This window comes from Epinephelus moara, chromosome 21, assembly GCF_006386435.1.
Source record: "Epinephelus moara isolate mb chromosome 21, YSFRI_EMoa_1.0, whole genome shotgun sequence".
NCBI lineage: Eukaryota > Metazoa > Chordata > Actinopteri > Perciformes > Serranidae > Epinephelus > Epinephelus moara.
This window is the reverse complement of record NC_065526.1, coordinates 12,706,484-12,733,833: the sequence shown is the minus strand read 5'-3', so window position 1 is coordinate 12,733,833 and position 27,350 is coordinate 12,706,484. Positions and strand designations below refer to the sequence as shown.

The 27,350-nt window shown below is 41.9% G+C and overlaps 1 protein-coding gene across 3 annotated transcripts; it reads left to right on the top strand.

The window, feature by feature from the left end:
- The first annotated feature begins 968 nt into the window (after positions 1-968).
- On the top strand, positions 969-27,076 carry sirt6 (sirtuin 6). 3 transcript variants are annotated; one of them, XM_050033292.1, is made up of 9 exons: positions 969-1,157; positions 2,992-3,119; positions 9,177-9,359; positions 13,015-13,074; positions 16,280-16,375; positions 16,480-16,560; positions 18,536-18,659; positions 18,813-19,136; positions 26,477-27,076. In XM_050033292.1, the coding sequence occupies exons 1-8, from the start codon at positions 1,092-1,094 to the stop codon at positions 19,128-19,130; spliced, it is 1,056 nt and encodes a 351-aa protein (XP_049889249.1). In that variant the 5' UTR covers positions 969-1,091; the 3' UTR covers positions 19,131-19,136; positions 26,477-27,076. The 3 variants fall into 3 exon arrangements, with proteins under 3 accessions (XP_049889249.1, XP_049889250.1, XP_049889248.1); XM_050033293.1 differs by lacking the exon at positions 26,477-27,076 and adding an exon at positions 20,981-24,582; XM_050033291.1 differs by lacking the exon at positions 26,477-27,076 and having other exon boundaries at positions 18,813-20,945.
- Positions 27,077-27,350: the final 274 nt, after the last annotated feature.

Genomic DNA, 27,350 nt, shown 5'->3' with positions numbered 1-27,350 from the left:
ACTGCTTGGTAACCAGACCAGGCCTCTATTTGAGACAGGTGATTATTTGTCAAAATGTGTAGCTACACCAGGCTGGAAAAGGGGACTGAGCATTAAATTGTGACTAGTCTTTTAACTGAAGTTTAACGATTAATGTGGAGTAGAATAAAATGATGCAGTAATGAAATTTTATATCCAAATGGTCAAAGCTAAGGGTCTGTAAAAACACGTTTCCATCCATTATTAAACGCCATAACTCGGGCAGACATTTGGTCAGACACTGAACTGAGGACACTAACTTTGAGCATCCACCTTGAAACTTAAGTGCTTGTATACATCTTATGTGCTGCTGGACTTAAGATGTGTGTAGCATCCATGTTTTAGAATTTGTAGCTTATATGTAACATGGATGTAAACTGGTTCATGGAGGCAGTAATTCTAGTTAAAGGATTGATTCCCCTGCACAAACTCACTTTTACAGCATTATAATATTCCCTCTTTTGTATGCATGTAATTTGTACCTGTTGAGACAGGTTTGAAAGGTGAATTTACACATTTTCAGCTTTCTTCTTTGGCTGTGTTGCATATTGATAATATGATATTAAGCCTGTTTGTCTATGTCTGTTTTGCTGTATCTGTCTCTCCTCTATAAATATGACCGTGGGTGAAGTTATTGGTTATTTTATGTCTCTGTCAAATATATGAACCCACAGACAACACAGAGGAGCTGATTCCTCAGTGTATGTGGAGATACGGTGCTGCGTTCAATTCTGATCTGTGAAATCCAGCGAAATAGCGATAATTTGAGATAATGAACACATTTTATTTTATTTATTTATTTATTTAAGACACGAAGACATCCTAGAGTTTGCTGGACACATCTACTTTTCATTTGTAGTGAAAGGTCGACATTATTCTTCGAAACAAAGATAACCATCTTGACGAGAAGGTAGAATTACAATTTTCCCTGTTTCAGTGAATGCAGCACACATCGTCGCCCAGAGATGACGGCAGCCAAACATCACAATTAAAACCCGCCTGGGAGATTATTTAGCTTCACAACAAGCAGTTTTCTAAACAAATATAATAAAGACACGACAACAACAACAGCCATGTCTGTGAATTATGCTGCTGGACTGTCGCCGTACGCGGACAAAGGTGTTTGCGGACTTCCGGAGGTAAAATACAGCTGCTGTGAGCTAACGTTAGCTAGTTAGCTTCTAATCAACTGGTAGCAAATTAGCCCAGGGTGCTGCTCCATGGTCGGTCTGTTGGATGTTACTCTAGAAAATGAATCAAAATATGTTTAAATAGCAGTTATTAAATATAAAAATACCCAGTGTCGAGTAGAAGTTTTGTATTCCGGTTTGTATTGGAGAAAAAGTACTGAAATATGAGCCAGCAACATTGAAATAACGTTATCAAATGCTTTACCGTCATTAGTCTTTGTTTAGAAAGGCTCCATTCAGAGTTTTATATTAATTTTAAAACATTACTAATGTGTTAGCAGTGTTGGAGCAGGTTCAGGTGGTTTAACTAACGTTGTTTGTAAATATTTGAGTAATTTATACTCAAGCAGTGCTTCATATTATGAGCCTACAGGCGCTGCAACTAACAATTGTATTTATAAACTGGATTAATCTATTAATTTTGTGGTCTATATGTGTCAGAGATAGTGGCAATTGGCAAATAACCACCAAAGTTTCTCAAATGTCTTGTTTTATCCAACCAGCACCTCAAACCTCAAAGATATTAAGTTTCTGATGATACAAAATTTTAATTTTTATTTAGTTGTGATCAACAACAATACAGTGTATACATTTCATTTTTTCCAGCTGTATATGACACATTATATTCAAGACGTACATAAACATAAGAAGAAAACAGCATAGACATCCACTCCAACGTGTATATAGCCAAACATATTGATCAGAAAAAAATTGAAATAGAAAAAAAGGAATGAAAAATAGTAATAGTATTTTTCCACTCCACATTATAATCACACAGGTTATGTACAGATGCAAAATTTGCTCAACAGACCATGACGTATAATGTATGTATGTGAATGTATGTATGTGAAATGTTCCTAGGGGTAATATAAAAGTAAGAGTTGAGCAGAGCTCTAAGCAACAAATAGTTTGCATTACAGAAGCAGGAACCAGGGACTCTGGAGCATGTGGTCTTTAGAAAAATAACAAACGTGATTAATTGATTAACAAAATAGTTGCATACTAATTTTCTGTCAGATGACTGATTGATTAATCGTGCACAGCTTGCACTGATAAGTAGATTACATGAGAGACACAAACTAGTGCTAAAGACAGTAACTTCAGGAATCCAATAAAGGAGAAAAGTAAAGGGGCAGTACGTTCATTATTTTACTCTGAAATGCAGTATTAAGATGCATTAAGTGGAAAAATACAAATACATGATAGCTGTACACAGATGGAGTGAATTTATTTTTACTTTCCAGCCAAACATAATGTCACCCTCGCTGTTAAAACTTTGTTATAGACGTTACAACTCTGTTCCCAAAGCTGTTTAGTACTGGAGTTAGTGGATTAGATTTGATTGTCTTTGAAACTCTCCCAAAGAGTGGTGCAGATTTCCTTTTTATTTTATGATACGTAATTTATTGCAACACTTAAATATTAAATAGTTTAGTCACAGCAAAATGCATAACATTAGATCTGCAACATGAGACAAGATATTAATCTGAATTTATGTCATTGTAACACTGAGAACATTTTTTATTTTGTAGCTGCTAACTGTCATGATACAATGGTTTTGTCTTTATTTGGCTTCAAACTGCATTTAATGAACTTGGACTCTCTCTTCCTGCGTGGCCATCACACCACATTAGACCATATCGCTCGAAAGCATCCCTTCTCAATCCCTCGTCATTTCCAAATATTATTGGTATTTAGCTACTGTTTTAAAAATGTTGTGATGTCTGATTGTGCCAGTGTTCATCAGCTGTTTTCAAACCTGATGTTTTCTGTTGTGTGGCAGGTGTTTGACAGCCCTGAGGAGCTGAAGGTGAAGGCAGAGACCCTTGCTCAGATGATTAAAGAATCTGAGTACTTGGTCGTCCACTCTGGAGCAGGAATCAGCACCTCAGCAGGCATCCCTGACTTCAGGTGAGGCACTACAGATCTTTTCTTCCATCGAGCCTTTTCACAAACACACACTGCTTTTCTCTCCACCATGGTTCGTCTTCACGAACATGATGAGCAGGGCAACAATGACCTCATTTATTCTGTCTAAGTTCAACTTTCCTTTTCAAAAGCTCTCCTAATTAACGTGTTACAGGAAGTAGAAAGAAATACAAGCAGTGTGTAGTGTCATTTATATTGTGTCTGCTGATTTTTAGGACAGTATACCTGTTAATGCTCAAGTGTGCATTTACCTTACGTATTTTTCCGGGTTGAAACTAACCATTACTTCCATTATTGATTAATCTGCCTGTTATTTTCTCGATTAATCGTTCTGTCAATTAAATGTCAGAAAATAGTGAAACACTCTCTCTGTAATTTCTCAGAGCCCAAGGTGACGTCTTCAAATTGAGAATTAGTCTGTACATTTGTCTTTAAATTGAAATATGAGATTACAGATTTAACTTGAAGTTTTAGATATTATTTTGTGAACAATAATCTAACCACTGCCAATAATTTTCTGTTACTCGACTAATCTCTGCAGCTCTAATATTTTTTTATACCAAGTACTTTGATCTAAAGTCTTTGTGTGAATCTAAAATCTCAAAGTTTGCTATCGTCATGGCGATGGTGAATCACCAGGGCAATCTCATGAAATAGACAATTTCCAGAAGTGGCTCTGACAGGTCGAGGACAGACAATTGTGAATTACAGCAGCCATTCTGAAGACAGTCCTATTGCTGTGTGTTGAGGCCAGACGAACAAACAGTTGACCAGAGATTGGAAGGACAAGAGAAGAAAAAGACGTAAAGAAGTGTGTCACTGCTGGAAAGATTGTCTTTAAAAAAAACTAGACTGTGTATGCAGTAGAAAGAAACAAATACTTCTGAAACTGGTGCTACATGACAAGAGAAAACAGGGGGAAAGGGCTGTGGCATTCACTTGAGCTCAATGGGAAGAAAACACAACTACCAGAATGCACTGCACCACATCAGACTAATAAATGCTCCTGCTGGTGGATGATGTAATGTTTTGACATAGGAAACAATATGGGGCCAGCTGGTAACAGTAGGCTAATACATGTTGCTGAAAACATTTTAGGTGAGAAAAAGACAACGAAACTGAATCTTGATTCATATTTGATCAGCACTGCTCAGTTTTTTGTAAACAGTGGATTGCCCCCTCTGGATCGGGAGTGAGTTACTGCCCCAAGTTCAAGTATCTCAGGGTCTTGTTCACGAGTGAGGGTAGAATGGAGCGTAAGATGGATCGGCGGTTTGGTGCGGCTTCTGCAGTGATGTGGGCGCTGCGCCGGACTGTTGTCAAAAGGCAAAGCTTTCGATTTACAGATCTGTGTCCCAACCCTCGTCTATGGTCATGAACTTTGGGTAATGACCGAAAGAATGAGATCACAGATACAAGCGGAAAAAATGAGTTCCCTCCGAAGGGTGGCTGGGCCCAGCCTTAGAGACAGGGTGAGGAGCTCGGACATCCGAAGAGATATTGGAGTAGAGCTGTTGCTCCTTCCCGTCAACAGAGTTCAGTTGAGGTGGTTCGTGCATCTGATCAGGATGCCTCCTGGGTGCCTCCCAGTAGAGGCACGTCCAACTGGTAGGAAGCCCCAGGGCAGACCCAGGACACACTGGAGGGATTATATATCTCGTCTGGCCTGGGAACGCCTCGGGGTCCCCCAGGAGGAGCTGGAAACTGTTGCTGGGGAGAGGGACGTCTGAAATACTCTGCTCAGCCTGCTGCCCCCACGACCTGACTTTGGATAAGTGGCTAAAAATGGAAAATGCTTAGTTTTACAAATTGATCTCATTTTTTTCAGCCTTTGTTTTCACAATACTGGAAACAGTATAGCACCCACTTCCTGTTCACAAACTCTTGCATTACAGCCAAACGATGCTATAAAATATGTTTCTTATGACAGTTTAGGCCAGAAATAGGCAACACAGTAACATAATACTGGTTCATATTTGATAAAAACTGCCTAGTTTTACTGTTTGGTCTGAGTTTGAGAAAGAGAGAGGGGTGGCTCTTTCTCTTGATCTGCCTCTATCCTCGTTGTCTCCGTGATGGCGGGCATATGAAAACGCACATGTACAATCTGTAGTCAGAGCAACACTGTAGAGCCAGTGAAAATCCCATCCAGCGACTTCGAGCTGAGGATTGAGCGGGGAGATCTGCGTGCTGGTAAGATGGAGGGAAGTTTACCAGACCACTTTGCTCTTATCCTCCTGCTTTCTCTTGTAGTACCACTCAATGAGCAGATGAGGGCGGTACCTGCTTATTTTAGTGTGTGTTTTTCAAAGAGCTGTATCTGCTCTTTGAAAAACACACACTAAAATAAATCCTGGCTAATTCTGTGCTCTTTCCATGTAGTGCAAGAATTTCCTTTGATAGTGTGCAAATGCGTAAATTGCCCTTATAGCTGAGCTGTGGCACATCAGATTAAAAAAAGAAGAAGAGAAGAAGACATCAGTTGAGTTAGTTCTGGTGTGAATGACAGATATTTCCCTGTGAGATTTCATATATGCAGGCCTGGAGATGGTTGCTGTGCAGATCAATTAATATTTGATTGGCCTGCCTGTCAGTCAGGTGGAGTCAACCTTGGACAGCAGTATCATTAAAGCCAAGGTTTCTGTGTGTACAGATTATATTCCCACTGCTGCCATCCAAACACACACACACACACACACACACACACACACACGCACACACACACGCACGCTCGCATGATAAGAAACTCAGCTGCTGTTGTTGATATTATTGACGATATCAGAGCATGCAAATACACCAGCTTCACAGATCCTCCGTGGCTTTCATGTCCTGCAGCATCTTTCTCATGGTGATAAGCATGTAATAAGTGACGTACACGCTCTTCCCGTAATGGCGCTCTTTCTTTGAACTGGCCTTGGCGGAGCGGGCGGTGAATGATTTTGGTCTTGAAAGGCTGTTGTGGCTGAGTTTGAGGATGCACAGGATGCGTTCCCTCGGCTGATGCATAAAGATAGTAGTGTGTATCCTCGAAGTAACTTGGCAACTGTCAGGGTGTTAGACAGCAGCAGGACTGACAGGACCGCCGCATTCATCCCTCATACGGACACCCGCAGCTGACTGGTTGATCAAAGACGTATGGATCAGAGCGAACAACAGATTCATTCAGACATTTCAATCTGAAAACTTGTCACTGTGCGCAGTTTGAAAGATTTCTGTCAAATTAGACTGTTGGCATTTCTGTGAAAACTTCCTCCTGTTTCCTTTTGTAGTGTGAGTCTTTATGTGGTGTCTCTATTGGTTTTTCATATTGGTTTGGACATGCAGCATTTGACAGCACGTTGTCAATTTGGTACAAGAACTTCTTCAGTGTTCATTGTTGAGCAGGGTCTCTTCCTCTCCAACACTAACAGACCAGTTGACTGTAGTTAAGTCTAATTTAGGGCCATTAGCCGACTAGTCGCCCGCATGTTTACGATGTTAATTTAATTATTGAAGTATATATATTGGGCGGGGCAACACAATGGTTTGAGTTGAAGGTGTGAGAAAGAATAGTATCAGTAACGTTAACACTGTGCTACATTACAGAGAAATACAAAACCGTACTAATGAACCTTCATTAATATAGGCCTATATTTTATCTACAAGTGCACGTCACACATTGAGCGAGCCGCCTGTTAATGACGCTGTGGGCTAATGGGCATGTAGCTACTTCCATGTTTCAGATGATACGTCATGTTTGTAGTCGACCAGTGAAGATGAGTTTACATATCACCTTGGGTTCGTCCTTCACCTTCTCAAAATGATCCCACACTTTGGATTAACTAGCCTGTGGAATAACCGCAGGTACCAGCCCAGTCATATAGGTTTTGATTTATTTTGACAAGGTACAGCTCCTAATAGAGTTTCACTTTTTTTTTTTTTTCTGCAACTAAGCAACCAATGAAATCTTGCCGAAAAATGACCTTTCTGGTCGACTAACGTTTGGTCGGCTATTAGGGGGCAGCCCTAGTTTAGTTAAGTTTAGTTTAGTTCATTTCAGTCATTTTCCAGCATAGACCAAATATACACAAGGTAGCCAAATTATCTGCAGAGGTGTCTTCCTCTCCAAAACAGACAGACCTGGGGCCTCATTTATAAAAGAGTGCTTAGGATTCATACTAAAAGTTGACGTGTGCCCAAAAGCTGAAGATGGCGTGCGCCAAAAAATAATCTGATTTATAAAACCGTGCGCACGCACACTTGCACGCAATGTTCTCTTTATAAATCACAGACCTCCTGGAGTTGTGCGCACCCAGATCCGCCTTATATTCCACTCTCTACACGCCCTAGTTCAACCATAAATGGTCATGCAAATCACCTCATGAATGCGATCTGCATATAAATAAGCTGGCATGCGAGTGTTGTGTGAGTCAAGGCGACGGGTGAGAAACGAACCAGAAAACTGAATTTCTCTGAGACTGAGCTAGAGACCCTTTAACGGGAGGTGGAGGACTGAAGAAAGATTTTATTTGGTGGCCACAGCAGCGGGATCACTAATAAAAGAAAGCGAAAAAAAGTGGCAACACATCAACGCTGCTGATGCTGTCAGCTGTGTCTGTGGGACTGCACAACAGTGACGGAACAAAAAAAAAATTGGTCTGATCTAAAGGTAGACCAAATATTTCTACTCCTTTACCAACATGTAGTTAATGTGTTGTTTTTAAATTTGAGGATGTTTGACATTGATGTGCGACATAAAGAATCACATTTATTAAAGGTGGAGGCAAAAAGGAGTATGTGCCAGTGCCATCTTGCGCAATTCCGCACAAGGGTCACTGCAGTATTTATATGTTTATGGCAATTAGTCTGATCAGACTCCCGGCCTGAATTACAGCATGAACCAGTGGTATCCCTGTCCCAAAATACAACGTGTAATTTGAAATACAATTCAAAGATGAAAGTGTAATAGGCGAACACGTTTCTTCATGCCGGTTTTGTCATGAACAGCACATGTCTAAGTAGGGCTGATGAAATGAGTGTAACGGTTGTGCTTAATGGCTGTATTTCGAGACATGATAAATGCACTGGAAATATTTAGCTAAATAAATAAATATATTCCATGCAGTCGCGCCATCCTCTCCCCCTCCTGCGCTCACAGAGTGGACAATGAGACGTTAGAGGCAGTGCGGATTAAATACGTATTTAGAAAGAATTTCAATTCAGGATTTGAGTTGGATTTTACAACGTTTTTATGAAACAATTATCACTCACTCCAAGCGCAAAATAAGGCTGCTGGATTTAATTTCAATGATAACGTGGATCTAAGGTGGATATAGCGTGACATTAAATTTGTGTGAGACATCAATAAAAATCTGACTCCACTTCTCCACCTCGCCGTCTGCGTCGCCACTTCCCAGTGTCTCCAAAATGTGCGCACGCATGACTCAGAGTTTGCTTACAGGTGCGCACATTCTCCCGCCAAGTTTATTTTTATAAATCACAACCTTTGCGTGGTAAGTGGCGTATGCCACTTTCAAGCCCCGTTTTGTGCGTAAGCAAGCTTCATAAATGAGGCCCCTGGTGATTTAAACCAGTAAAAACACTGAGTAAAGCTGTTTCATGTTCAAAAATCAGTGTTTTTTTCAACACTGCTCATCACAGAGAAGCTGCTGTGCAAAAAACATGAAAGGCCCTATCTTGAGCCAGTGTTTGGTTTGTCTTTTCTGGACCACTGTAGAAACACAGCGGTGAACATGGCGGTCTCAATGGACAAGGACCTGTTACCTATGTAGATATAAACAGCTCATTCTAAGGTAATAAAAGTACAAGGATTCTTATTTTCAGGTAAAAATGCACTCAACAAAATAGACTCATTACATTATATTCCATTTGTGCCAGTATGTCCCCCTAACTCCTACACACTGGACCTTTGATACTCAACCATGAGTGCAAACCCACGCAGACACTTAATGCCTCCAGTCAGCCCTCTGCATTACAACTTGTTCAGTTCTAAATTACAACTACCATCAGTCTTCTCTTCATCACTGTACTCTCCTTCAGGGGTCCGAAGGGTGTATGGACGTTAGAAGAAAAGGGTGAGTCACCTCGCTTTGACACCACATTTGAAGATGCCCGACCCAGCCTGACTCACATGGCCCTCCTGGGACTGCAGAGGGCCGGCTACCTCAAGTATCTCATCAGCCAGAATGTGGACGGCCTACATGTGCGATCAGGCTTCCCCAGGTAATTCTGCTCTGCCTCCCATCCTATAGCATAATGTATGAACATCATGCATTGTACATACTGAGTAGCTGACTCATATCACAGCTATTGGAAAGCGTGGAGTAATGCATTAGAGCCACTAGCACTTAAAGCAGTAATAATTGCTGTTTTTCCCACAAATGCGGGCAGTGGAATAAGCTGTAAATACAACACTGTGGGCTTATTTATACTGCACCTTTCATACAAGAAATGCAGCACAAAGTGCTGTACAGTAGGGACATTATAAGCACTGAGTGCTTCACATGTAAATAGACATAATGGACATAAAGCAGACAAGGCAATTCAATATACAAGACACTTAAAGCAGTTTAAAACATGGATTAACTGATTCATAAAATCATAGAGTTGTAAAACTAAAAATTACAAAATCAAGTAAGATTTTAAGAGCATGGAGCGTGAATAGAAAATTAAAGCGTAAAAAGAGTTTCAGACCTGTATCAGGAAGTCAGAGCTAGCTAAAGGCTAAAGTGAACAGATACGCTTTTAGCGCTCTTTTAAAAATATTTAGCGAGCTAGCTTCCCTGATATCTATAGGTAGTGTGCTCCATAGCTTTGGGGCATAATTGACAAAGGCTGGATCCCTGATCATCTTCCGACTGTTGCTGGGAACCTCCAATGAACCAGAAGCAGATGGTCGCAGTGTTCTTGGAGGCAAATAGTTAACAAGGGAGTTGGCAATGTAGCTCGGTCCCAGCACATGTAGAGCTTAAGGAGAAGGAGCTTAAAATCAATTCTAAATGTAACAGGAAGTCAGTGCAGAGCAGCTCAGACTGGCCTGATGTGCTCTCTCCTCTTGGTTCTGGTTAATAGCTGAGCTGCAGCGTTTTGAAGGAGCTGAAGTCTCTCAGTGGTGTTTTTGGGCGGCAAGTAAAAAGTGTGTTACAGTAGTTGAAGCAGCTTAAAATAAAGGGTTGAATCAATTACTCAGCATCTTTTTCATTTAGAAATGGTCATACCTTAGCTATGTTTTAACAAACTCCAGTTATTCTGTTGACCAGTTGGTCTATCAAGCTCTCGAAAACAGTGAAACTACCAATCATAATTTGTCAGAACACAAGCTTATTTCATCATTCATCATTCGTCATGTTGTGTTTGTCAGAAAAACAGTCCAAAAACCAAAGATAGAAGATATCATGTTAAGAAAAAGAAGCCAAAATGTGGTTCTGACTTCTAAAAATTGATTGAAAGATGACTGAATAGTTGCAGGTTAATTTTCTGTTGGTCAAGTTATCGACTTGTCATTGCAGCTCTACAACATAAATGATCACCTAACAAGTTTTTATGGGAAACAAGTTAGCAAAGAGTTAACTATTTAGCCACCCAGCAGACACAGAGCAACATTGGCATTAATTTGGATTCATGTTTGTGTCCTCCTGATTAAAGTCACAACTCCTGAGAGGAGTATTTGTCTGTTTAGCTGCTCTTCACCAGCTATGCTAACTTTATGACGTTTGGTGCCGGTCAGGTCGTGATAGTCTGATAATAAGAGCTTTTTTTTTTTTTTTTTTTTTTTTACCTGAAAACAGCTGCATGCTGCTGCTAGAATCAACGTTAATAAAAGTGATGAGAGTGAACAATGACATTAAAGTTGCGGGCCATGAAACCAAAATAATGAGCTGGAAGATGCTAAAACGCAGCGTAGAGCTGAGGGGAACTGCTGAGTGGGAGGATAAGGGGCTGTAATAATAATAATAATAATATTTGTGGAGAGCTTTGTAGCTTTGAGGAGGAGGTTTTTGTAGTGGATGCAGTATTGTACAGGGAGCCAGTGAAGTTGGATGAGAACAGGGGTGATGTGGTCAGATGATTTGGTGCAGGTGATGATCCGGGCGGCCGAGTTCTGAATGATTTGCAATCTGTTGATGAGTTTGGTGAGGAGGCTGGTGAGGAGGGCGTTGCAGTAGTCGATGTGGGATGTGACAAGTGAGTGAACCAGGATTTCAGTGCTGGATTGGGACAGTGATGGGCGGAGTCTGGAGATGTTGCGGAGGTGGAAGAATGCATTCCGGGTGATGTTTTGAATATGAGGAGCAAATCAGAGGGTGCTGTCCACAATGACGCCGAGGCTCTTGACTTGTGAGGAGAAGGGTACAGGGAATCCGTCGATGATGATGGGTGGAGCTGGGGTGTGTTGTGACTTGGTGAGGGTGGATTTGGAGCCGATGAGCAGGGCCTCGGTTTTATTGCCGTTTAGCTTCAGGAAGTTCCTGCTCATCCAGCTCCCGATGTCTTCAAGACAGGTGGTGAGGGAGGTGGGAGGGATGGCAGTGGTGGGTTTGGAGGAGATGCAGACCTGTGTGTCGTCGGCGTAGCAGTGAAAATGTACCCCATGGTGACGCAGGATTGTGCCCAGGGAGAGGAGGTAGATGATGGACAGAAGTGGACCTGTACACATGCCGCGTCTCAACCGCCTGGAAAATGCGAGGTCAGGCACTGGGCACCAATCTTGTGCCTTTTCTGTGCCTGCTTTCAGGAGGTGGTGGCAGGTGGCGTCTAAGGTTGCTAAGCAACCTCAACAAGCACCACATCATGGCCTATTTACCTGAAATCCTGAGTGCAGAGCTGATCTTCTTGCAGACGCTGTTTATGTTGCATTTTCTGAACAAGTCAACTTGTTCAGAAAATGCAGTGAAGACTTGACTGTGGAGGAAACTACCACATTATTATTAATTTTAATTTTATTAATATCTGGTATTTTACAAACAGAAATATGTACAACGTTGTAAGTTGTGTGAGATAACCATATTGTTTCACAGCACTCTGTTACATGTTGGGTTTGTTCTGACTCAGTGTTGTTTAAAGATGAAGCTGCTGCTTTGTGATAATGGCCGTAACATCGCCAGCAGTGAGGATCTTTTTAGATACAGCTCAAGTAATGCTTCATGTAATGGAAAATGTTTGGTCTGACTCTCGATTATCCAAAACATTATTGGACTAACCCAAGGCCAAGAATTCAATTTTTCATTCAGCACATACACCCAGAGTTCATGGGTATTGGACGACTTGCTTTCCCTGGAAGCCATTTCTTCCTCTCCCTCCATCAGTCAGGTTCTTTTAGACGAGGCCAGGCAGTGAAATGGTGGCTCTCTGTGGAAGTCACCGAAGGTAGCGCATGAACTGGTGAAGTAAACTGGTTGGCACTAATCTGTGAAGATGCAAGGTGGAGCGCAGGAATGAGTACGAGGCCTCGGAATATTTATCAAAGACTGTGAAAATGTTGTATTGAAGAGTCCTGACATTGACTTTGAAAAAAGATAGTAGAAGTAAATATCCTGTAGGGCTGGGCAGTATATTGATTTCGTGATGTGAGACTAGATATTGTCTTAGATTTTAAATATCCTAATAAGGTGTAGGGCCCTGTGATTTCATCAATGCAGAAAACACGGACAGAATTGCGGAAATTTTGATAATAAAAATGGAATCAGCTGTAAAACGTGGAATATCATGGACATTATCAAAACAGAAGTAGAAGTAATCCCTACAATATTGTCGCTATATTGAAGTATTTGGTTAAAAATATTGTGATATCTGATTTTCTATGTGTCGCCCTAATGCCCTAATGTCATCTTTGTAATCTCTCTGTCTCTGTGGACATTTCTCTCTCTTGCTCTATCAGGGATCTGTTATCGGAGCTTCATGGGAACATGTTTGTGGAGGAGTGTGAGAAGTGTGGCAGGTATGTGCGCACTCACACACATGCACTCACCACCCACATTTTGATGTTAAAACTCTGACAATGCCCATCTTCACAAGCTGCTGTCTGTCACTGAGGTGATTTCATTTGGTACACCTGTTTGGTAAGACAAATCATGTGGCAGCAGCACAATGCACAATGTATAAACCATGCTGTGGATCAGGAGGCATGTATCCATGAATCCATCCTGCATGTGTCGAAGGTAAAAGCCGTGGGTGTAATTGTGTTTTCTCTGCGCACGTGAGGCACATTTACTCCACTTGTGGGTCCTATTTGTTGCTGACCAGCTGCACCACCTCTTTTTCAAATGGAAACTTCCAGCAGGATAATGCTTCCTTTCACAGAGCACTAATTATCTCCAAACGATTTCAGGAACATGACGGTGACTTCATTTCACTCCAGTGACCTGCGCAGCCTCCATATCTCATCCAAATAAATTGCCTTTGGGATGAAGTAGAACAGGAGCATACATGTACATAATGTTTGCAGCAGCTACATCATGCCATTGAGACACTGAGATCCCTTAAGAGCATCACTAACGTCCGGTTTAATCTTAAAGAGAGCTGTGTGGATTCAGAGGTTTTCTTTTCACTGACTCTGTTATCATGTGTTTGTGTATGAGCGCGTGTATGAATGAACCTCAGTGTGCTGCTTCTAGATAGCATTCTGGTATCATTTCATTTAAAGGGGTGTGAATAAGTCCAACATTACACTGTCATGATCAGTATGGCGTTCTGTTATTATAACATCACTTATAATGACATTGTAATGGCTCGTCCGAATTGTACCACTGTAGTTGAGGTCAAGAAAGTTAACGTTATAATGATCTCAAGACAGCCAAAGTCAAAACCAACCATAAATAACACAAGTCACTTTAATGCACCACCTGACCTGGCATCTCTGGAACCTGTTGAGGGAATCTCTCGAGGTGTGCTGAAGTGTGTGTGGAACGTGGAGGACACCACAGGGGTTACAGTCTTTAACTCTATTGCGGCTTCCTATTATAAGTTGCCACCCACAAATGCAATAACGGGAGATATGATAAACTCGCTGCCTTTTTTTTAATTGTTTTATTAAGTCATTTAATACACCAGTAATTTGAACATTGTTTTTATAAAGGACTGTTTTATGTGGGGAATGTTTGTTTGGGGATTTTTCATGTTTTAAATGCGACAGTCAAGACAGTCAGTTCATAGCGTCATCTTGCAACTCTCCACACATCCTGCAAATCAATCAACTCTTAAACCAACCAAAGCACCCTGGATCATCAAACAGTGAGTAACATTAAACCAAAGACAGTGAGTTTATCATATCTCCCGTAATGGCGTCTGTGGGCGGCTATTTTTTTTTACTTATTTGGAAGCTGCAGTAAGGCTGTGACTTGTCATAACAAAGACATTTCATTTAATTATGTATTAAAAATGACATCATTGACTGAATGACACTTAAAACTGGGGTAGGCAGTTTTCTGGAAAGGACAAAAAAAATGGCAGAATTTAAAATACACCTTCCCCCTGCAGCTCCCCCCTTTCTGTCCTAAGCCCCACCCACCTGATGAATATGGGCATATGCACATGCTTCATACAATAACCTAGTGTTTCCTTTACATTGATTTATTCAATCTTTTTTCATTGTGGAGCTCTCGACACAAATTAGCTAGTTACCACACCCTGCGATCCCTTGTCCTTACTTCCCATCACTGTGGATTTCTTTGTCAGTGAGAGGGTGGGCAGCGGCTTTGGGGATGACCTTCTGGCGGCAGCTGTAGCAGCTCAGATACAGCAGTCAAAGCGGGCTTACGGCCAGCAGCAGCAGCCCCAGGTCTAGCCTGTGTAATGGCATCAACAGGGTCACATCAATACATCAATGATATTTCAGTGGAATAAATTACTTATTGACTTATTCATACTTCAAAAACAGCATCAATAAGTGATTAACATAGGGGGGATCAAAATAGATTAAACAAATGAAATAAAAATCAACCAAAAATCAACCAGCCACCCTCCTCCCCTGACAAGTAAAGAACAGTCCCTTAAGTGCGGTGAGGTTTGTGGACCGTTACCTGCCACAAAGAGAGAAATGTGAACGGCTCGTTTCTCCTCTGACACGTCACATACCTGTGTGCCGCCACAGCTCCGCTGTTCAGGTACTTCTGGGCAGTCATGACACCAATGAAGAGGAAATTATTGGATCTGGAGCTGGACTTCTAAAAACGCATTATCTTGCGGTGGCCATACTGCTCCGCCATATTCCTGTCTGTGACCCCCGTTCAAACCACAACTGGCAGGATTCGCCTCTCGTTTCTGCTGCTGGTTGAAATCTGTACTCGCACAGCGTGCTCCTGAATGATTTCTTTTGCTCGCACAAAACTATTTTAAGTCGCAAATGCGAGTAAAATGCTCGCCATAGAGCTCTGTAGTGGAAAACAAATCACTGTAGCATATATAAACAAATCTAACCTACACGTAAAAATAAATAAATAATAACTTTCACTGCTTAAAGACACTCAGTAGCTCAGCTAATACCTGAAATGTCACTGGAAAACAAACCACTGCAGCAGCATGTTGAGTGCCATGTGGCCAGTGCGCGCCATTATTGGACGGCGCATGGACACTCACCCTCTTGCGTTTGAACTTTGAACTTATCCCACAGTAGTGGTACCGTGAGGTACCGTAGTACTACGGTACTCCAACATTATGGTATGTACCGTGGTGATTTAGTACTGCGGTCTACCATTGGTACCAGTATACCGTGCAACACTACTTTGCAGTGTAGGCAGTTATTGCCAGTGCTGAAATAGCAACTTTCTCTGCAGGATTCTCCACCACTGTTTCAGGCTTTCACTGAAGGGATTTGCATGCACATCTGTATCTGTGGAACAGCCAGTAGGAGCGCCCTCTCTCTGAAATTACCTGTAATTGGCCAAAGTCTCCCATCTCAGCCTAGATTTTCTAAAAACCGAGTCAAGAGGAGGTGCAGAAGTTCAGTCTTCTTACTGCCTACCTCAGCGTTAATAACAGCAGTTATTAACATTCATAAAGACTCTTTCATGAAATAGACAGTGTCATGTCAGTCTTATGCCCACACCTTCACGTAAAGTATCACCAGCTTTATCTTTTTTAACTGTAACCGAACTAAAGCTGATGTGGTTGGACAGAGACGTAACCTGGAGGAGTTTTGTTTTCAGGCAGTATGTCAGAGACAAAGTGATCGGCGTGATGGGACTGAAACCGACAGGACGTTACTGTGATGTGGTTCGATCCAGAGGACTCAGAGCCTGCAGGTATCACAGGCAGGCGATCACTGCAGTTTGAAATTACCAATAATGTGCCATGATCCCTTTATAAGTATGATGAATGACTGACTGTGTATTCTTAACTTAAACAGAGGAAAGCTGATCAGCACTATACTGGACTGGGAGGATGCTCTTCCTGACAGAGACCTGAACAAAGCAGACGATGCCAGCAGGTGAGAGACAAAAGTGTTAGGTGTGCTTCACTGTCTGCTTTAATGTAACCATTAGGCTCATGTGTGTTAGCGTCTCCATTCAATCCTTCAGCCACAAAGATCTTTTACTGCGTCTCGACAAAAGAGCAGGGTGAATGAGATGTTTGTGTTTCACCTTGATGTAGCCAGTGACCCATATTAGATGAATAATTACCATCTGAATTACAAAGAGGAGATTTTGAGCTCTGACCAATGTACAGTGTGCTTATGCACGTACTTGTAGAGCTACACTTGAGTCACAGCGCTAAGCATCATTTTCTCTGAAAGGTAATTACGCAGCGGTCTTTGAAGAACTCAGCAGGTCATTTCACGACACTGATGGATATTCTTAAGGTGTTTCCAAGATATTTAAAGACATTCTCAACCAGCCTGATGAAGGAATATTCCCTCTTTTGCAAGATAAAAAATGTATGCATTTCCTGAATTGTGCTGCTTTTTTCTTAGTCTATAGATTGGAAAGAAAGATGGCACCTGGAAATGTTTTTATAAGGCATTCTGGTTATATTCATGTCAGGCTAACTGGATTAGAAATGTAGTCTCAATTTAAGAATCGGGTCAATTCAAGTAAAGTCTTTGTGAATTCTGGGAATAACTTCAAAACAAGCATAAGTGTTAAAAAAATCTTTGCGGTTTTTCAAATGTTGACAGGTAATTGTTTTTCATAGAAAAGAATGCTTAGTGCTGTGGCTCACATCTAACCGACAAGAGGCACAAACTGAGAACGTACTTTGAATCTTTTCCTCAACATGTTCTCCTCACTACCAAATAGGGCTGCACAATGACTCGAATATTAATGTCAATCACAATTTGCGCTTCCCACAATTAAATGAACATGATCGATTGCGATACTGACATTTAAATGCGAGCTCTGCTTTTAGAAAACTCTGCTGCTTATCAAGCGTTTCCTAATCCGCTGTGAGGGTCCAAAGGACAGAGGGATGGCGTATGCTGTGAAGCCTTCTGAGGCAAATTGTTGTTTGTGATATTGGGCTTTATAAATAAAATTGAATTGCATTGAAATTGAATTGAATTAAACAAACAACAATGGCAGCTGTTGTGCTACCGTGTGTGCGCACACCCTGCAGCAGCAGTCTGTGAAAAACCTTCCTGAATGTTGTGGCTGCAGCCCAGAGTAGGAGAGTAATACAACAAATCAAAGCAAAACTCAAATGTCTGGAGCAGAAGGTGAAGAGCTACTTTTTCGATCCGTTGTCGGGAGTATTTTGGATTTAGAGTGCATGAGACTTGTGCCTGCGCTTTAAAGCAACACAACTCATTTGTTAAAGCACCTAGAAAAGCACCACATACTGCAGTACGATGAATGCATAAAGGTCAAGAAGAATAATCTCACTAATGTCAGCTCATTGAGTCTCCTCCTGGGGGATCCCAAGGCGTTCCCAGGCCAGATGAGTGTGTTCTGGGTCTGCCCCGGGGCCTCCTACCAGTGGGATGTGCCGGAAACACCTCCAATGGGAGGCGCCTAGGAGGCATCCTGATCAGATGCCCGAACCACCTCAACTGATCCCTTTCGATGTGAAGGAGCAGCGGCTCTACTCCAAGCTCCCTCCGGATGTCCAAGCTCCTCACCCTATCTCTAAGGCTGAGCCCAGCCACCCCACAGAGGAAACTCATTTCAACCGCTTATATCTGCAATCTCATTCTTTCTGTCACTACCCAGAGCTCATGACCATAGGTGAGGGTTGGGACGTAGATGGACCAGTAAATCGAAAGCTTCGCCGTCTGGCTCAGTAAAGCAGTGCTCTGTTGATTAAAATGTAAAAATGCAATAAAAATATTTAGTCTCAATAATCATGCAGCCCTACCACCAAACATTTCTGCCAGCTTTGGAAACTTAGTGAACCCTTTAAGCCCAGACAAGTATGTAGGATGTATGTGACTATTATGTGTGACATGTTTCTCTTCTGTCTGCACCCAGACGAGCAGACCTGGCACTGACGCTCGGCACCTCCATGCAGATCAAACCCAGTGGAGACCTTCCACTTCTCACCAAGCGCAAAGGAGGGAAACTGGCCATTGTCAACCTGCAGGCCACGAAACACGTGAGTCTCATTCATGCACCCCCACCCGACACACATGTATAGAAATACTGTGCACATAATTAAAGGCTAAATTGTGGTTAGAAATATCTGCTCATGTGCCTGTCCGCCATGATCAGATTCCTCATTTGACAGTTGTGATTTCTTGTCTTGCAGGACAAGCATGCCCACCTGCGTATCCATGGTTACGTGGATGATGTCATGAAAGAGGTAATGGAGCTGCTGGGATTGGAAATCCCAAAGTGGGAAGGTCCGACTGTCTGTGAGAGCTCCAAAGTGGCCTCTGAGTCCACCACTGACGTCAAACCACCACGTGCAGTTACAGCAGAGAAAAAGGTGAAAAAGGAGGCGATTAAGGAGGAGAGGAAAAGAGACACAACGGCACTAACAGAGGATGGGGGTGTTACGGAGGAGGTGGTGTCGGTAAAGAGGGAGAGAGCGCAGCCCCCAGTGGAGATAAATGAAGAGAAATAGCCTCAGGTATTTTTTCCTCACAACAACTTCACAACACAAACCCATCCAGAAACAAACTTCACAACTGAGGGCGCTCGGTTTGATCAGTTTCAGAGGACAGGGGTTCTTCTCATCTTCACCCTCTGGAGCAAAGACTCTTCAAGTACTGCAATGGTTTTGTAAAACCCAGATCTCTTACACTCCCCTTGCAGCCACGATAAACAGGGATGTGAAACTGACTCCTCAGCTGAGGGCTCAAAGGTTGACTAAGCGATAGTGTCCGGGGTAAAAGGATCTACGTGAGGTGGATGTTCAGATGGGAGTGTATCTTTTTAATTACCGATTGAACTACGTGTGTAAAAAGTCGATTTAGCAATACACAACCTGCGATGTAAATGTTCCTGCTGTCATAGTAAGGACATGGTAAAGGGGATCTTTGCATATTATTCAACTTGAGGCTTTATTTTACTAGGAGAACCAGCCTTTAAAGAGCAGCTCTATGATTTTTTAGGTTTTTGTATCATTCTGTATTTTCCCAGTAGTGTTCCTAATGTGTTCAAATCCAAAAATACAAAATTTTGCTGGAAGTACATATGTTTTCGGATCAAATGCTGTTTTCCCAAGCCCTTCTATAAACTTTCATGACCTGACTTAGGTTTCTGCATGGTGACATTGCTACATATGAACTCTCTAGCCCGCCCAATGTGCCTCTTCGGGACTGAGCTAAGTCTTCTTGGACTATGTTTAAACTGCAGGCTAATGTGGCCAAAGTCTGATCTTTTTTGCTCATATGTGACTCAGATCAGTTGTTTTTCATAACACCAGGTTCACACTGGACACAGAAGCACCATGATTTGTTAATAATCACATAGCCCCCCGTCAGCAGTCACCTGGCCATTCACACCAGAGCGGCATTTCTCTGTGCCGATCAGCAAGTGACTCAGCCCCTCTGCTCTGTTTAGATTACATGTATTACCTCTGTTTGCCTCTGTCTCTGTGAGTGTGATTATGTGTGTGCCAGGGTGCTCTGTGCTGTGCCGCGTCCAGTGTGAACAGAAAGGTTAAAATGGGCAGCAAAGGCAAGGGGGCACGGAAAATCGGCACGCTTTGTGGTGCGTCCTCGTGCTGTGTGTGAACAAATCACATGGAATCTCATCTATTCAATCTGATTTTGGTCTCTTCCATATGTGATCCTGAATCAGAACCCCGAACTGAGTGCCAGAGTCTTGTGCAGAGGCGCTGACAGTACATGTAGTTAAAACTGTCCCTTTACATCCTGAAATTTTGAATGAAATCTTTTTCAGTGAAGTCATTCACGTCACAATCCCACAACACCTGGTGCTGACGCTGCACCCACACAGGCCTACGTACAAAAATAGCAGCCACAGCTTTACAAAAAGCCATGATTTAAAAACCTGGCTGTCTTCCTCCTCGTCCTCATTATCATCTATTCACGAATTTGCTGGCTTCCGCTGTACATCAGCTTATACATGAAACTATAATCACTGACTTCAGTGGCCTCCATCTTTACTTCTATACAACAGCACGCTACATGTGACGTCTTTGTTACTATTCTTATGCACATGTGGGTCAGTTCAGGACCGTGACCAGTTCACACTGGAATTTGATATTGGCCACATTTTTAAAAAATGATATGAACAGCCAAATTAAAGATCTGAGCAATAAATCCGAATGAACACCAAGGCCTGTAATGTGAATGTAGTATGTGAGAATTGTTTGTAATTATTGATCTTAAGGCCTTTGCACACTGAGTCACTTTTTTTCATTCATAATTGTCACACTTCTAAAAATAAATACCACCTCTCATTGTGTCAATCATGTTTGAGTCTGAAACTGTCATCTGCGAACAGGTTCGATTTTCTGCGTTTTTCGCATCCATCAGAGCCTTCGGAGACATTTGACCAAGACTCAGTGAAGAAAATGTGGCGGTGGGACACATCCGCAACAAGACAGAGGAACAGGGAGCACAGGATAATTTCAAAACTCAGACAGCTCACGTTTAACAGGTCAGACAGTAATATTCAGGTGCATTGAAATTTGATTGAATTGAAATTTTTGCAACGAGTAGAACAATAAAATGCATCTGAATCAGTGTCCAAGGTGTCTGTGCATAATAATTTTTTTCGGATGACGGACTTAAAAAATGCATCTGGAAAAAAAACTAATTTCAGTGTACGAAGGCCTTTACTCTCCCAGTCTGAAGAGGCAGACAGTACGGGCACAGAAGCTAAATTATGTTCTGCTGGATGTCACATTAGTTCGGTTCCTGAAGGTCACACATTAACACAAATGATCAAGGTATTGGTAGACCAGTAACTCTCAGTGTTCAGTGAGGTAAAATTACTGTTTTTGTCAGTGCAGTCTGGTTTTTAAGAAAGCATAGATCAGTTTGAGTTCACCTACCTGCTGGACAGTGCTGTCTGATGACAAGGTAGAGTGTAGATTATTATAATATAGTATAATATTGTAGATAGCGTACACTTTAACTAATTAATTTCTTTTTTAGGTGGCTAAAACACATTTCACTGCTGCTCCCGTCCACAGCCACCAGACTCCATTGACAAAACAGTAATTTTACCCTGCAGAACACTGGGAGAACTGGGAGCGTAATAGTACAGGAAAACTTTAAATAAATCTTAGTTGAAATACACAAAAAATGAATCTCACTATGTATAAGGTTTAATAATAGCACCATCTTTCACCTCCATATACACATGATACAGTCACAGCAGGTCACACTGTCAGCGAAAGATGTGTGTGATGGAAGATAGGGCATCAGCACTATAACCTGCGTCACTGCCTTTCCCTAATGACTGAGTCGGCGTTTCAGAGTCAACCTTTAATTAATCTCTCAAGACAGATTCTGCAGTTTACATTGTAGAATCTGTCGGCAGCCCTGTGTGAAAGACGACTACAGAGGGGGGAAAGGGTGGGGCTTTGAGTTTGAACGATGCTGCGCTTTAGCCAATCACAATGGAGGGGGCGTGGCCGAGACGTGCAGGTGTCCCTAGGAAATGTGTACCAACAGAAACAGTAAGCTCTGCGTCCATGGCGACCGCTCCACCCAAAACGCCATCTCATCAATGTGACTTTTTTTTTTTCCAGCGGATGTCTTAGTTACAACATGATTGAGCTAACTGGAGTGATTTCATGTTGTATCCAACAACAGGAGGCTTTTAACAGATGACGTCCTGATGTTAGCTTTGCTGCTGCTGTTAGCTGTCCCTGTCAGCTGCAGCCACTGATGCTTTCTAGACATCGTGATTTCCCAAAACTGAATACATACCACGCATAGCAACACAAAACTGCTTTGCTAGCTTAATCATGTTGTAACTAAGATATCCGCTGGAAAAAAAAAAAAAAATTTCACAGACCGTATATTGAGTTACTGAGTTACTACAGATACCGTTAACGGGGCTAACAGCTAACGGTTAGCCCAGCTAATCTACGATAACCATGTTATTAATTACAAAACATGCACACATAAATAGTAATGTTTGTTCAATCATTGTGTTTATAGACTTTACAAACATCACGTGTACATCACATGTAAACAACAAGGCGATTCCCTGGGGGCACCGCCGGAAGTGAAGGGGGTGAGCGATTCCCCGAGGCCCCTGCACTTCCGTTAGTCGAAAAACTACGGGTAGTGCCTCCAGAGGTAAAGGAAGAAAAAAAATCCTTTATTTATTTTATTTTTTTACCGATGGATTTGGAAAGACGAGACAAAGAAATGAGATCTGGAGCACATGGTTATATATACCGTTTTTTTTAAGATTAACATTTTATTGGCATTTTCAGATAGTGCACGTTACAAGCATATATGTGGCAAAAGTTTGGCTAAATAACCAACAGCATTAATGTTGACACTTGTATAGAAAGTATGAAGATATCCACAGTGCATAGTGCCCACAATCCAGCAACAGGATGTTGGTTGGATGGGGGTGTTGGTGCTTTCCATTCTGAAATAATAAGTTTACGCCCCAGCATCAGTGCAGTCTGTACCCATTCTGCATCATGGGATGGGAGGTCCTCAAGTAGGGATGGGTCCCCCAAGATATATAGCCTCAAGGCACATCACTCCCTATGATTTTTGTGACATTTTTGTGAATCTCAGACCAGAAATCTTTTATTTTTTGGGAGCTCCACAGCATGTGAGTCAGTGTGCCTTCCCCATTTTGGCATCTCCAGCACTCTGGGCTCTGTATTAACGTGACTCTATGTAGCTTGGAGGGGGTCCAATAGACTCTATTCAGGATCTTGAATTGAACTAGTCTAGTCTTGAGTTCTCTGGATATCTTTTTCAAGTTTTGTAAGATCCCACTCCATTCCCTCTCTGTGAATGATACGTTGAGGTCTGCTTCCCAAGTCAGTCTAAGGGAAGATTCACCTTTGTCTGAGCATTTTAAAAGCATTGAATAATACAATGAGGCTTCATGTCCCTTGCCAAAGATTTTCAGTATTGGTGTGAGGAAGCTTGCAGTAGGGGGAGGTGTTGAAAGAGATCCAAAGGTATGGAGCAACAGGTGTCTGAGCTGTAAATACTTCCAGAACTGCTGCTGGGGCAGATGAAATTGTGCCTTAAGATCAGAAAAAGACTTAAACGTGTCCCCTGCATATAGGTCCCCAAGGACCAAGATACCCCTCTCAACCCATGATCTCCAGAAAAATGGTGATTTGTGGGTGGATACTTCATGAGAACATATCAAGTGAGCATCTCCAGCTCTCATACAGCTTATGGGAATTTGTAGGTCAGCCCTGATCCTAACTGTTAAATTAGCACATTTTCGACAAAATCATCAAAGTGCTTCTCTCACTGTACAAAGGCTTTGTGCTCCTCTGATGAGATGTATAATTCTGCCTGATTTTCTATGTAAATGGAGCAGCTGCTGTCGCTCGACTGTAATCGCACTGTACGTTTCTAGGAAAAGAATTTTATCTCAGGAAAAAGCATTGTACTCTGTTGGGGAAAAAAGTCACTTAACGGTTTTATTTTAAACATGTTTTGGCAATAAATGCAACAAGTTGGCGGTAGAACTTCCTGTGTATGTACGCTGTATGTTGTGCACCGTCTAACGGCGGTGGCCTCGTTGCAAATGTGATCAAACATGTCAGAGGGAGTGAGGAGGGCTTGCATAATGGTATGATTCTTTGTGTTTGCCGTGACGATTCATTAACATCTCTGAGGGCAGTGTCTATACACTTGGGTAGTTGTAAAATGTCTGTGACTGGTCATTATAAAACACCTACGGCCTCCTCCGTAAGAGCTGTCGCTATGGCAAGAGGACCAAAGAGCCTCTTTCTGATGCTCCATTCAACACAGATCTTGTGTCTCTTTGATTTAAAGGATCTTCACAGGCCTGAAGAGGTGAAAGAATCTAATATTTCACTAGAACAACCGCAAAAATAAATAAATATATAAAAATCATTTTGTGCAGCATATATATTTCTCAATCTTTTTGAAGTAATACTTCACCTCCCACATGATCATGTGTATACTAATGTCTCACCCAGTGTTACATTGACAGAAACAAAAAGACATTGTTTTTCTCAAACAAACAACACTGGCACTCACACTACTCCTACTGCTCTACTAAGACAACTGCTAGTAGTAGTAAACTACTAATACTAATAGTAGTACTACAACTAATGCTACTATTACTACCCATAGTAGTAGTGCTACTACTATTTGTACTACTACTGCAACTACTGCTAGTAGACTACTTCTACTACATGTACTGTTACTAGTAGCACCAGTAGTATGACTGCTTCTACTACTTCTGCTCTGCTGCTACTACTGCAACTACTAGTACTACCACTAGTAGTATTAGTACCACTACTGCTGCTACTACAGTACTACATGTACTACTACTACTACTGCTCTACTAGTACTACTGCTAGTAGTTGTAGTAGTCGTAGTAGTAGATGGGGCGGCAGTAGCTCAGTCCATAGGGAGTTGGGTTGGGAACTGGAGGGTTGCCTGTTCAAGTCCCTGTCTGGACCGGCAGCTGGAGGTGCCCTTGAGCAAGGCACTGAGTAGCAGCAGTGGGAGTACTACTGCTACATTAGTAGTACTACTGCTACTAATGATATTAGTGCTACCTATAGTAGTACTACTACTGCTATTACTGCTAGTAGACTACTTCGACTAAAGGTACGGTTACTAGTAGCACCAGTAGTATGACTACTTCTACTTTTACTACTACTGCTGCTGCTGCTACTACTTCTAGTAGACTAGTAGTACTAGCAGTAGTAGTAGTAGTACAAGTAGTTCAACCACCACTACTATTATTACTACTAGAACTACTTCTATTATTTCTGCTACTATTACTAGTACTGCTACTACAACTACTGTTCCTACTACTTTTGCTACTACTAATACTGCTACTGCTATTACAACAACTACTACTACTGTTTCTACTACAACTACTGCATTTTTGACCTCAGTATTTAAACATGTTTGCATAAACAGCACAGGCACACTACTCGTCTGTGCTTGAGACTGTTAATGCAGAAGTTCCATGGTTTTAGAGAAAGTACATGTGTTTGGGAAGTACTGAGCATACGACTAGATAAATGAGAGTGCACGAGTTTGTAAATGGATGATTTGATGTAGTTTTGTGGTTAACATGGGCGCCCCTAAGACTTCAGTTCATCAAGAATATTCTCAGTTATTGGATTCTTTTCTGCGAGAAAAAGAAGGTTTTCGTCCCAAATTCAGTGCATCACAGGATGAGTAACTGAAATGCAAATGGTAATTTGGGGGATGAAGTATTCCTTTAATAATTCAGTCATCAGTCAAACCTTTCACAATGTTGTAAATTAGTCACCTTTTGGATTTTTATTCAATAAAATAGACTAAAATAAAATACCTGGCCATGGTTTTCTGTCCGAACCAAAAGCCCAAGGTGAATGGCCAGACTGGTTCAAGCCTGACAGTGACTCAAATATTGCCGTGTTATGACAATGCTATGCAGAACTGTTTATCTGAGCTGAGCTCATTGAACCTTGAAGTGGACGGGCTACAGCAGCAGGAGACCAAAGAGGCTTCCACTTTTATCAGCTAAGAGCAGCAAACTAAGGCGACAGTGGGCACAGGCTCACTACAAGATTGCAAAAATGTCACCTGGTGTGACCAATCTGTAATTCTGCTGCAAAATGCGGATGTTAGGGTCAGAGTTTGGAGTAAACAACATGAGTCCATGGATTTATTCTGCCTTGTATGAGTGGTTCAGGCTGGCGGTGGTGCAGTGGTGTTGGAAAAACCTCATTCAGTTTGGAGCAGTAGATTCCACAGGAGATATCTAAGAAGTCTCTAAAACTTGTATTTATTGTACTTCACATAGCATCAGACAGACTCTTCCTTCTGCGGGGACCTTGGTCAGAGAATCTACATCAGAGCCCTGCTGCCTGTGATCTGTCTCGGAGGACAACAGTCGGTGCAGCACTTCACAAGTCTGTGCTACATGGCAGAACGGACATAAGGAGCCAGTGACAGCATGTCTGGGGTCGGCACCAAGAGAGCTGAAGACTCTGCATCAAAGATTTTTTGTTAGAATCAAACTCCTCAGTTGTAATTCAAAGTGCTAGGTCTGGAGAAAAGCAGGCGCAGCTCATTAACCATTTAACATGAGCCATGCTGTGAAGCACCGGGGCGGCAGCGTCACGCTGTGTGACAGAGTTTCACTCGCAGTGACTTGGGCACTTTTTAAGGACAGTGACAAAAAAGAATGGAGCAAAAAGAGATCAGACCAACCTGCTGCAGGAGTTTCAAAGACTGTCTCGACTGGGATGAGTTTATGCTCCAATATGGTTAGAGGGAAATTATTCAGTAAATCAGGACCCAGAGGTTGGTGTCCTTGAATCTCATTAAAGGAATGAGTGGAATAATATGAAGATGGCTGTTTATAGACTAATTACACACACTCCCTGTTCAGCTCCAGCATGTCCCTGAGGAGGAAAGTAATCAGTGTCAAAGGCGTGGTATTTAAAAGGTCGAGAGCAGACTGAGGAAGAGACTGAGACTAGACTGATGAGTAAAATACTTTAAAACCTAAAAACACTGCACATTTTACTAATGTAGACTTGTCTCAGTATTTAAAGCATGATATCAGCGTTTGTCTCAACAAGCTCCTGATGGCTATGGAGTCATCCATATATGCTGCTTCTTATCTTTGTCCAGCATTGATTTCACTGAACTGAATCTTAATTTCCCTTGGG